This window comes from Panicum virgatum, chromosome 7K, assembly GCF_016808335.1.
Source record: "Panicum virgatum strain AP13 chromosome 7K, P.virgatum_v5, whole genome shotgun sequence".
Taxonomy (NCBI): domain Eukaryota; kingdom Viridiplantae; phylum Streptophyta; class Magnoliopsida; order Poales; family Poaceae; genus Panicum; species Panicum virgatum.
In genome coordinates, this window is record NC_053142.1 from 26,678,930 (window position 1) to 26,690,520 (window position 11,591).

At 44.8% G+C, this 11,591-nt stretch overlaps 1 protein-coding gene across 1 annotated transcript; it reads right to left on the minus strand.

Moving 5' to 3' along the window:
• Window positions 1-9,476: 9,476 nt before the first annotated feature.
• LOC120640674 (60S ribosomal protein L35-2-like) lies at window positions 9,477-11,381 on the minus strand. Its single transcript, XM_039916579.1, has 4 exons — window positions 11,268-11,381; window positions 11,050-11,185; window positions 10,780-10,936; window positions 9,477-9,794 (listed from the first exon to the last, which is right to left on the minus strand). The coding sequence occupies exons 1-4, from the start codon at window positions 11,269-11,271 to the stop codon at window positions 9,720-9,722; spliced, it is 372 nt and encodes a 123-aa protein (XP_039772513.1). The 5' UTR covers window positions 11,272-11,381; the 3' UTR covers window positions 9,477-9,719.
• Window positions 11,382-11,591: the final 210 nt, after the last annotated feature.

An 11,591-nucleotide genomic window follows, 5' to 3' on the forward strand; every position in this document is an offset into this window, starting at 1 on the left:
AAAATCTTTTGAGAAAAATGGATGATATGACATAGTCTTGTGTCGATATTGCTTCATTAAAAACTTTATATGAGAAACCCAAAGGGAAAACTCATACAAAGAAAAGAGTGCAATATGATGTTTTCAACAAGTTATTAATCAGAGAGACGAGAGACTCTCCCCCTGAAACTTGCAAACATTTCATACCAATATATTATACACATATGAAATGTGGAGTATGGTAGACCTTGTGAATATCTCTTCGAGATTATCACAAGTACTTAGTTTGCAAATGTTCATATGCCCATATGACCTATGAAACAGAACCATCTTAATGCAAAATATTGCATTTAGTATAACTTGTCTCCATCTAAACAACACAAGCTGCATTACCTTTATAGATAATGACCTTTGATTCAATAGAATCAATACCACATAACTTCAGTATGTGATATATCATTCTGTCAAGCTATACACATTCATGTGTAGCCTTATACAATACAATATCAGAATGATTAATGGAATTGACCATTAAATGTCTACGTACTTAAAGACTATTATATATTAGTCTTTCCATATTCATGTAAAGCTTATTTCAATGATCTGGAATTTTGGGGATCTTATAGATAACCAGAATCATGATATCCACGTAATCGGCCAAATCCGTATGTGCTATTTTAAGATATCAAAGATATTCTTAACTTGAATCTACCGGCCTTAGGTAGAATAGCGCAACTATTAGATAGCAAATTATTGCAAAGATAATATCCGGCTGGGAACTTTTGCAATATATATATTAGCGCATAAATAGCACAGGAATAATGGACCACATGTCCTAATATCTCAATTCAATCACTATGGCATAATAAACAATCTTCCTCATGCCTTTCTCTATCATGAGGTAGAACCACCATAGGATTCCCTTTTCATATTGAGTCATTCAATATGATGTGGATATAGATAGCTTTACTATAAAAATCTGGAAGAAAATACTTGGATCCTAAACACAAAATAAAATTTTGATTTAGACCGTTATCTTCCATCTCTAAACTCCGTCTTTAGATTACAACATGTTCTTGACAAGTGTTCATTACCAATGATGTCAAGATTAATGACCATCATATAATACTAGAAAATCCAATTAAGAATTCTAAAATGAACACCACGTGTAATCAATCTTGTATCCTTTAATATAAGGAATACATACAAAGTCAATTGTACCAAAATCAACTTAACTGCCTTAAGTCATATATTGACTTAAGCAATACACGGTATTTGTTGCGATTTTATATATAAGTATTGGATATGTAAACTCCTTCCCGGAAGTTTCACAATATACCAAATCAAGTGATCATATGTAAATCACTACATCTATCAACTATCAACTGCAAAGATAGATGCTTTTGTACTGCCGGTCAAAAGGTAGTATCGGAAATTTATAACTTACTATGGAGAATAACCTGCATTGAAATCAATGCTCTGGGCTTTGCGTAAACCCCTTGTGCTACTAGTCTTGCTTTAATCTCACCACCTCATTGTTCTCAATCCATTCTATGATGAAAACACTTTTGTACCCACAGTAAAGGTACGTCTAGGTGTTGGCTTTACTACCAAACACCTCTCTTTTGGTGAGCAAGACTATCTCTGTATGTATAACTTTACTCGTCAAGTTCCAGTAAGAGTGACAAAGTACTCTGCCATGGTCTTATTAACTGGATAACTTTGAATAATGTATATAATTTATTCAGAGAAGTATGAGTCGACTCATGTAGCCTTTATATGATATAATTCTCCGGTTATCAAAACTCAAAATGGACCCTGAATGACTCATCGTGACTTCCTTAAACGAGAGTCAGGGCTTTCCGATATCCCAACATCAGTATTTTGGTGCACCTCTGAGCTGGGTTGTGGATTATAAATATCCACAGGACATAAAATGTCCTCTAGGTATCTTTCAGCCAAAAGTTGAGTTGTATTTACTAATTTAGAAGAAAATTCTTCTATTGCTAGCATGAATAATCCTGCTTTATGGCCATACTGCTCCCCCTCTTATTTACAATTGGGAGTTGAGTGGTTTTACTTAGTACCACTACTCTTTCTGGCACATACTTGCATTAGATTAATGATTAGTAAATGCATGTGGCAGTTTATTTGCAATACTATGCAAATCTTTGAACTCAAAGTTCAGTTAATTTAGTACGTGATCCTGAGCTTGAAATGCTTTATGCATTCAAATATTTTCCGGGCATTATATATGGTACTTCAAATCTCCCCCCAATGCCTGGAAAAGCTCATTTATACTAAAACCCAGCATACAGGTTGTAAATAGATCCTCTCTAAGAGATATAGATACTGAACAATCGACAGAGATTTGAAATCTCAGATGATCCCCAATTTTTTGTGTGAACCCATCAATGTATGCTGCAGTGGTGAGAGTGGTACGTATACAACGTAACCAATCTTACGCAAATAGGAAATCTTCATGGATCTCCACGTACTAAATGCATATAGGGGATATGCAGTTAATTATAAGTCAGGAGTGTGTAAATCTACCTGACTGCAACACGAAGTTGGTAATAGCATTTTACTAATAATGGTCCTGCTATGACTTAATGTCATACATCTAGATTCCAATTTATCTTTTTGGATATGTAACTAAATCTATGTTATACCAAACAATCATCATTGAAGGTACAAAAATTTAGTAGTGTTCAGGATAATGCTCATAACAAAAGGCATTATCTACCAAATGCATGGCTGAGTGTGTAAACTTTAGACACTCTAGATCATCTCATAGATGTATCTATACAACCATGAAATGTCTGAACTGTCCATACAATCTTTGTATCGGACCCATACATATTCTTTTGAATATGATCAAGAATCTAATAGAGTCAACCTGATTTTAAGATAAGAGGATCTTATAATCCATATCCCTGTGGTACTTACAGTATCCACACTTTGGGGAAATCAGGACCAAAAGAATTACCAATAATTTTTTACGCATTCCTATGGATGGCCAGTTGATCATTCCAAATCTTGAATGGATCAACAATGTGAAAAATTCTTATACACAACATGTTGTACGGGAATGGTTGTATGCATAATACAACCAAAATGAGATCCATCTCATTACTTATATGCCATATCCAAAATTATCTTTTTGTGTTTTCCTAAAAACACATGTGGATATCTCTATACTTTAGTAAAATATGAGTTGAATTAGAACATAATTAAATGTCCTCAATTATTTACTCATATCCTTAGGAAGAATGATAGTGGAAAAGAGTCGACCAAACTATCATTGCATCGCATCAGCGATAGCCAAAAATATTCCCTTTTCTTGTCACAAGAACCAAGAATATTTTGCTTCTGTAATTATAGAGTTTGTGGTACAAATTATCCACTAGGCACAAATATCATTCCACATTGGAATGATTCCCGTACAATCTATATATGACAAAAATTCAATGTAATTCTCATCTAATATATAGAAATCCATAAATATTATCAAGTATCAAATTCATAATATGATACGTACAATACTTATGCGTTGACAATAAGTATTACAACATGTTTGATGTATAACGAACAACTCTAGATTGAGGTTCATGAAATTTTTCTTAGTCAATGGGATAAAACCAATGCTATTGTCCACTGTCCATGTGGGATAGTGATACCATCTAGAGCGAGTTCATCAAACTCCTCTAAAGTCAATATCCACAATTAGTGACAACCCGTTGATGTAATGAGTTTATACCTAAGATAAATTAAAAATCACTATGGTGATGTTGTAATCTCCAATGCAAAATTTAGGGGAAGATCCATATCTTCACTTTGTTTTTGGATAGTTGGAGATAGTCAATAAAAATTTCAAACCTCACAACAATTAGAGGTAGTCACAAGATGTGTATACCTCATAGACAATCATTATTAATATGGCACACACATAGTAGATAATCTCTATGTCCGAAACATAGAGTAAATCTCTCAGTAGTAGGCAAATAAATTGCTGCTATAGGCACAGTCTCTAGGCTGATATATTCACATGAATATACCGCAGCCAATGCCTAAGACTCTACTACCTGTGTGTAACCTTTAATAATGAATGATGGTAATCACCATAAAAGTGTACCATTTGTATATTTCCAAAACACTTATTTGGGAGAACACAATGTTGGTAATCATCAAGTTTAAAATAAACGTGATGTAGACCTCTCAGCAATGGGCGAATAATCGCTGCCATAGGCACGGTCTCAGGGCTGAATAATTCAATATAAATTAAGCGCAGCCAATGCCTAGGTCTCCATTACTTGTGTTGGGATTCCAAATGTATCCAAGATATGGATATAACAATTTTGCATAAACCATCATAAATTAAGAAATTCTTAATTAAGAGGAACAATCTTTATTAAAATGTTACTTATAGAAAAATAACCAAATTAACAATGTTAACAAAGTACTCTACCATATTGATACTGTTTAATTCAGATATTACAACAGAAAATTTACTAAGCACATAGTGCTATAGATGGATAGTGGCATAATTTGCGCAAATTCCGTAGGGATTAAAACAAAAATTTACTTTTTATGTTAGCCTTACTAGCAAAAATGGTGTGGCTGCCATTTTGCCTTTCTAGACTAGGCTAATATGTGCCTAAATACAGCCGTCATTAATTAAGCATCACTTAATTAAGAGGATCCAATTTTATTGCAAATAAAATAATTGCCAACCAACAAAATTGAAATTATTTATATTTACATATACAATTTTCTGGTCTCAAAAGCAAATAATGTATAGGAGTAAAGATTCTACCATACAAATTCTGTCAGAGTCCATGACTAAAACAGAAAATCATAGACACAGAGAAACATATGTAAATATTAAATAGTAAAAATCTCCGTAATATAAAGTATTATGATGCAATTTCTAAAGACTGATAGGTCTCAAAAAACTATATATTTACTCTAGATAAATAATTTGCATAATTTTTCGTTTAAACACAAGGTCTAAAACAAACACTTATATTTTTAATTATAAATGTAATATATTGCAGTGTTGTATTAGTTTAGGGGCTAAAACGTATCAATTTAAGGCCTCAAAATATAGAACTAAATAATCTAAAACATGAAAAGATAAAGTTCTAAGAGTCTTATCGCAATTTTGCAGAGAGAGACGGCCTGCCAACAGGCAGCCTGCTAGTGGCCCGGCGTGGCGGCCTGTGGGCCGATCTGGCCCAAGGCGACCCAAAAACCGGCCTGGCAGTTGCCGGCCCGTTTAAAAGGGAGAGGGGGGCCGCCTCCTCCACCCCTGTAACCGCCGCCGCCGCCGATCCCGTCAAGGCGCGCAGCCGCCCCTTGGTCGCGCCGTCGCTGGCCGTGGTGCGCCGCCGCGCACCGCCTGATGGCCTCTGCGCCGCGACCTCCGGTGTGCGCCGTGCTCAGCGCTGTAGCGTCGCCTCCTCTCCTTGCTCTTCCCCTCCCCCGTGCGCCGGGCTTGGCCGGCCCGCCGGTCATTCATGGCTCGGAGGGTGCCCCTGGTCGGGGAGGAGCAGGCGCCGTGGAAGATCACCGTGCATCTTCGGAGTTGACAGGTTCTTTGCCTGGGCGGAGAAAATGGTTTGCTTCTTACATTTTCATGGATGTCGATGAGGCAAAACGCATCTGTTCTTTTCCTCTTCTCTATCAAGGCTGAGAAACCAAATACTTGATTCTCAATGCTGTTGCATGTACTCGATTTGTGATAAATAACAGTAAAGAAAGAAGAAATTTTGAAGAAACAGGTTGAGATGATGGCTGGCCGATAGTTGTAGTTTTCAATTCTTCTTTCGTTTTCTTATGCTCTTTTGCTTTGGGCGATTATCCATCGATTCTTATTCCTGCAGTTGAGGTCGGGCCTCTGTTCGGGATGGCGACTGCAGAGTTCATGGATGAAGAAGTTGATGGCGCCCGTTGTCATCGCCGGCGAGTGGCCGTTATTCATTGCGGTCTTCTTCTTGCCTAGCATGTCACCGGCGAGCCCATGCGTCCAGTGGGGAAACGGCGTTCGCGACCACCACGGGAGCGCCGACCATGGCGGCCTCGTCGACGACGACCAGCACAGGCCGAAATAGCGTGGCCTATCGGCCTTTGTTCATGCAGCAATTCGGCGAGTTCTTCTCCACGGTGATTGTGTTGTTCTTGTTTCTTCTTGTGCTCAGAAGATTAGAGCGTGCGTTTAGGCGACTCCGCGAGTTTTTCTCTCAGTGGAGAGCAAAGTGCATGATAACGTGTTAGAAGTAAAGTGAATGGAATGGTTGGATGTATTGATTGATGGTTTAGACCATTTCTTATATATGTACAAGAGGGAAAGGGTGTCTATTTTTGAAGGGACATGCCCCTTCGTGAATGGCATCTTCGTGAATTGGTCCTTTCAAGAAAGGTAACCGCCTAATGAATAAACTAATTAACTATTATAGAAATTGATCACTAATACTAATTTCTTCGTAACAGATACAACAGAGAACAAAGCAGGCGTTTCGTGATGCGCTCGCCTGAAGAGAGGCGCTTCTGCACCACGAGAAGCAATAAATACCAGTGGAGTCTACCACTACTACGAAGTTGTTGCCACATTAGCAAAATTAGGCCTTGTTTAATTGCAAAATCAAAATTCTCATATTGAATGAGAATCTTACATGTATTAGACATTAAATTGCTACAGTAATTGCTTTGACTAGGTAGCAAGCTGGCCACATTATTAGCATGATTTGACCGTCGTTCAAGCAAGCCGTGTGAAGTGGCGATCGCCCAGCGTCAAAGTAAATCACCTCTGCGTCTAGTCGTTTCCTCCAACCAAACCCACTTCCTCCGGCCGGCGGCCACGATGGCGAAGCGCCGCGGCAAGAAGAAGCCCGGCGCTCGGCGAACCAGGAACAAGGAGGCGTCTGCGGCCACGGCGGCGCCGGCGCCCCTCGCCCCGCTGCCGGACCACCTCGTAGAAGACATCTTCACGCGGCTGCCGCCCAAGTCCGTCGCCGTGTCCCGCTGCGTCTCCCCATCCTGGAACCGCTTCATCTCCTCGCCACCCTTTGGGCGCCTCTACCACGTGGCCAAGGCGGCGGAGGCGGCCTCCGATCCGGTCAGGTTCGTCTCCGTCCCGGTGGATCCTGACAAGCACCGGAAGCTGCTCGTCATCGGGGCCAGTGCGGCGGGGCCGCGTGGTCTTGCGGCCGTGTCAATGCCGTGCGAGGGCTGCCCCAGCGTGTTCTGCGGCGCCGGCATGCCGTGCCACGGCATGGTGCTTGCCGACAGGCCATGCCGGGGGGAGTTCTTCGCCTGCAACCCCTCCACCGGCGGCGTCCTCCGCCTCCCGCCGCGCCGCCCGCCGTGGTACTTCTACAGCGCCGGGCTCGGCTTCGACGACCCCGCGGGCGCCGCCGGGACTGGGAGGCACAAGGCCGTGCTGCTCGAGCTCGTCAGGACGCTGCCGCCGTCGGCGCGGCCGTGCTGTGATATCCCCAAGCTCCGGTGCAGCGTGTTCACCGTCGGCGACCGCCAGTGCCGCTGGCGGGCGCCGCTCGGCCAGGTAACGCCCGTCATCGGCGGCGCGCTCGTGTCCACCCAGACGGACCCGGTGTTCGCCGACGGGCACCTCCACTGGTTCCTCTGCAGGCGGGCTTCCGACGGGAACCACGGTGACCCGGATGGCATCCTCGCTTTCGTGCTCAGTGGCGAGTTCTTCAGGCGCATCCCGCTGCCCTCCTTCGCCATGGGCGGCGGCAAGCCGAAGCGGCCAGTAGTACACGCGACGCTGGCCGAGCTCGACGGTCGCCTGTGCTTGGTGCGAGACCTCTTCCGCTTCCCTCGACACGACGCGCCCTTTTTCGAGGTCTGGATGCTCCACGACATCATGTCCGGGTCGTGGTCGCTGGATCGCCGCATTGACCTGACAGGCCATGTGAGCACGGGATTCAGGTATCCATGGCAGGTTTCGGTGCTGTGCTACGTTCATGGCGGCGAGTCCCCTGGCGAGAGGAGGAAGAAGAAGATCGCCATTGCAACCATCGACCAGATGAAGTACTGGTATATGGCCCTGTTTGGGGGAGTTTGAGCTTCTCCAAAAGCTCTACTTGGAAAAGCTCAGGTTGATTCTCTAGGAAGCTGTTTTTCACAGAAGCTAACAAGTCATGTTTGGGGGAGATTGTGGGTGTCGGCCGTCACTGAGGGAGCACGGTGCGAGGGAGGAGCTCCAGCAGACGGCGGCTCGGCACAGACGCCATCCGCCCGCAGTCCTGTCCCCGCGTCGTGTGAGCCCGTCTGCCCCAGCGTGTAGCCCCGCCTCCACCGCCTCGCCACCCGTCGGCCGCGCCGGCCGCCAGCGGATCCCGCGCGCCGCGCCGCCGCCGCCGCCGCCCGCCGCCACGGGCGCCTACAGCCCGCCTCCACCGCCTCGGCCGGCCGCGCCGGCCGCCGGCGGGGGAGAGAGCTCCGGTCGGCAGGAGCGCGAGCCGAGGGGAGGGACGGCGGCGACCCGCGCTGAGGGGAGGAACGGCGGCAGCTGCTGCGGAGGGGAGGGGAGGGACGGGGGAGAGAGAGCTCCGGCAGGCGGGAGCGCGAGCTGAGGGGAGGAACGGCGGCGGCCACTGCGGAGGGGAGGAAGGGCCAACAGCCAGCGCGAGGATGAGGAGGGGGGCAACCGGTTTAAGTGGAAAAGCTCGGGAAGCTCCTCCCAGCGAGCTTGTTCGCTTGTAGTGTAACGGGAGGCTTTTGCAGCTTCTCATCGCTTGAAGAAGCTGGTTCGTTTGGCGGAGCTTCTCGCTTTTTCAGCTAGTTGGAGTAGCAAAAGCTGTAGCAAGCTAAAACAAACACGGCCTATGGCTGCCCACCAGAGTACATGCGACATGTGCTTTACCAGGAGAGCCTGGTGCAGGTAACTGGCATGGAGTATGATGGCCAAGAAGGCATCAGATTCGAGTTCACCACGGGTGAAACCGCTGCTGAACCTACGGTGGTGGAATGCTCAGAGGTTTACCAAGAATCTTAACTGAATTTGTTTCCCAGTGTGAGTACATGCGACATGTGCTTTACCAGGAGAGCCTGGTGCAGGTAACTGATTCGAGTTCAAGAAGATTATATAAGCAGGAGATTTTCAGGGCAGCTTAGCTTCCCAGAAAATCACTTCCAAAAAACTGTCCACTCGATGACCGAGGGAGTAGCAATGTGTTAGTTGACCATTATCCCTACATCTAAATCCCACAAACAAAAAAGGCAGTTATCTTGTTTTCTCTCAACGATGAAACTGAAGCAGTTGCTTTAGAAAAGAAAAGTTTGGAGTTTAAGAAAGTAGATTGTGTTTATTATTAAGGAAAAGCAGGAGAACAAAAGCAGAACAGGTCACAATACCAGCATTGGGACCAATAGTGAAAGGCTGAATCTGGGAGGTATGGTCGCTGCAAGCATTACCAATACCCATGTGCAAGGATAACTGTTTAAGCCATAACGAGCAAGGGATCTAGACAAGGCCCAAATGAGTAATCTTGAAAACATAGATTCAAATATCAAGCTACAGCAAAGCTGACGAGGATCAAGTGGAAGCAAAACTAACAATGGCCAGCATATTCTACCAAGCAAAGAGTACACATTTTTCATCACGCAGTTGATCAGCTACATTGTACTTAGATGACAATAGATGTGCGATACATCAAATTCTGGTAACTTCTGGGCAAAACTTGACAAGGGTAAACATGTTCACTTTCACTAATCTAGGCCTTGATAGCATACTTCCTCATGGGGAAATACTTCTCCCGCTTCTTCTCCCTCTCAGTCTTCAAAGAGAGCTGCAGGGCAAAAGAAACCCATGTCAACAAACTGAAAGGAACAAAGAAATTGCCCTACAGATGATGCAGTGCAAATGCGGCTCCATGTTACTGCAAAGAAAATGAATATCTATCCAACTGACCAGTTAGTTCAGTGGCCATTATAACAATAACTGAAGACCCCATGCATGTAATCCCACAATAATCAAGAACTCTAGTATCAGTTCAACATGCAAGGGTGAATAGCATTTACACACAGTTGATAGCTACAAGAATTCAATATACTTACAGCTAATTACAAAAGGAAAAACAACCACTAGATTGAAGCATACAAACTACTTTATGGAGGCTTTGGACATGTCATTTTGCACAAACCATACAGTGACTAGGACCTATGACACTGTCCAACCACAAAAACAAGATAAAATGGTCTTTATGCTTACCAGTTCACTAAGAACAGAAAGTTTAGTGCCAAGACAGTAAGCCCCAATAATCATATAACCACATGTATATAAGAGTAATGGAAATGCTAGCTTCTCTCCACTCTAAGGCAAACCATCTGCTTTTAGACTGTTGTTAAAAGGTAGAGATTGATAGGGGTTGAACCTTAGAGTTACACCACTAAGTTAACTCCAAGGAAATATTCAAGCTGCCTAGCATTTCACCATATCATACAAATAAGAACATTTAACACATCAGTGCTAGAACAGCAGGAACACAATCATTTTAAAACAATAATATCAGAACCCTAACCACAGTCAATTGGAATCATGTTGCTATAACCATGATGGCAACAGGGATGGAAATTTTTACCTACATTTGCATCATTCAACGATTTCACGAAACAGCACATCCAGCAATGAACAACTGAGCTAACCGCAAATGCTCAAAAAAAAAACTGAGCTTAACCGCACCGCATCAACTTATCCAGATCGAAATTTCAACAAGGAAGCAAAACAGCACGTGTAGGAGATGCGAGAAGAAGCGGCGGGCACGGCGTGTATACCTGGTGCTTGGTGAGGCGCCTGCGGATGGCGCGGGTCTTCTTGGGGCGGAGGTCGAGCGGGAGCAGCTTCTTGTTCTTGTACGCCTCCCGCAGCGCCGCCTTCTGCTTCTGCGAGATCACGGTGAGCACGCGCGCGATGGAGGTGCGCACCACCTTGCTGCAAGAGAAAAAGAAGCCGCGGATCCACGCCTCGGTTTCAGTTCGCCGCGAGCCCGGGGAAATCGAAACAATGAAGAGGGAGGAGGGTTCACGGAGCAATCAAGCACGCACATCTTGGAGAGCTTGTTGGGGGCGCCGCCGGTGACCTTGGCAACGCGGAGGAGGGAGAGCTCCGACTTGAACTCCTTGAGCTGTGCCTGCAGCTCCGCCTTGTTCTTCGCCCGCAGCTCTGGCACCTTGATCCGGGCTGCCATCGGTAGAACGAAAAGGTCAGATCCTGCAAGGAAAACGCGACCAGGGACGCCGGCGAGCGTGGCGAAGGGGCTTACCCATGGCGATTAGCGAGCCGGGCTTCCAGCGGCGGCGGGGGGTGAGGGGATGAAAAATGGGGGGCGAAGCAGGAAGGGAGGCGGCGGCTTGCGGCTTATATATGTAGGTGCTAAAACCCCGTGGGAGCGAGGAAACCCTAGACCTGTTGGGTGGGCTCTTGGGCCCATACAAATGGGCCTTTTTTGAAATTAAATGGGCCGTTACTAATATGCAAAGGCCTCCACAAAATATTTAGTTTATCAAAGACGACCTTTTTCTTTCCTCCATACACTGATTTAGGCACAATGACAAATGTGTCGCCGATTAATCAGTCAAGATTGTTT

What these genes read in the sequence shown, in the direction of transcription:
- LOC120640674 (XM_039916579.1), bottom strand. An exon ending in CCCAACAAGCTCTCCAAGAT is followed by an intron (nt 10,937 to 11,049) that starts GTGCGTGCTTGA and finishes TTTCTCTTGCAG; the next exon opens with CAAGGTGGTGCGCACCTCCA. An exon ending in GGCGCCTCACCAAGCACCAG is followed by an intron (nt 9,795 to 10,779) that starts GTATACACGCCG and finishes TTTGCCCTGCAG; the next exon opens with CTCTCTTTGAAGACTGAGAG.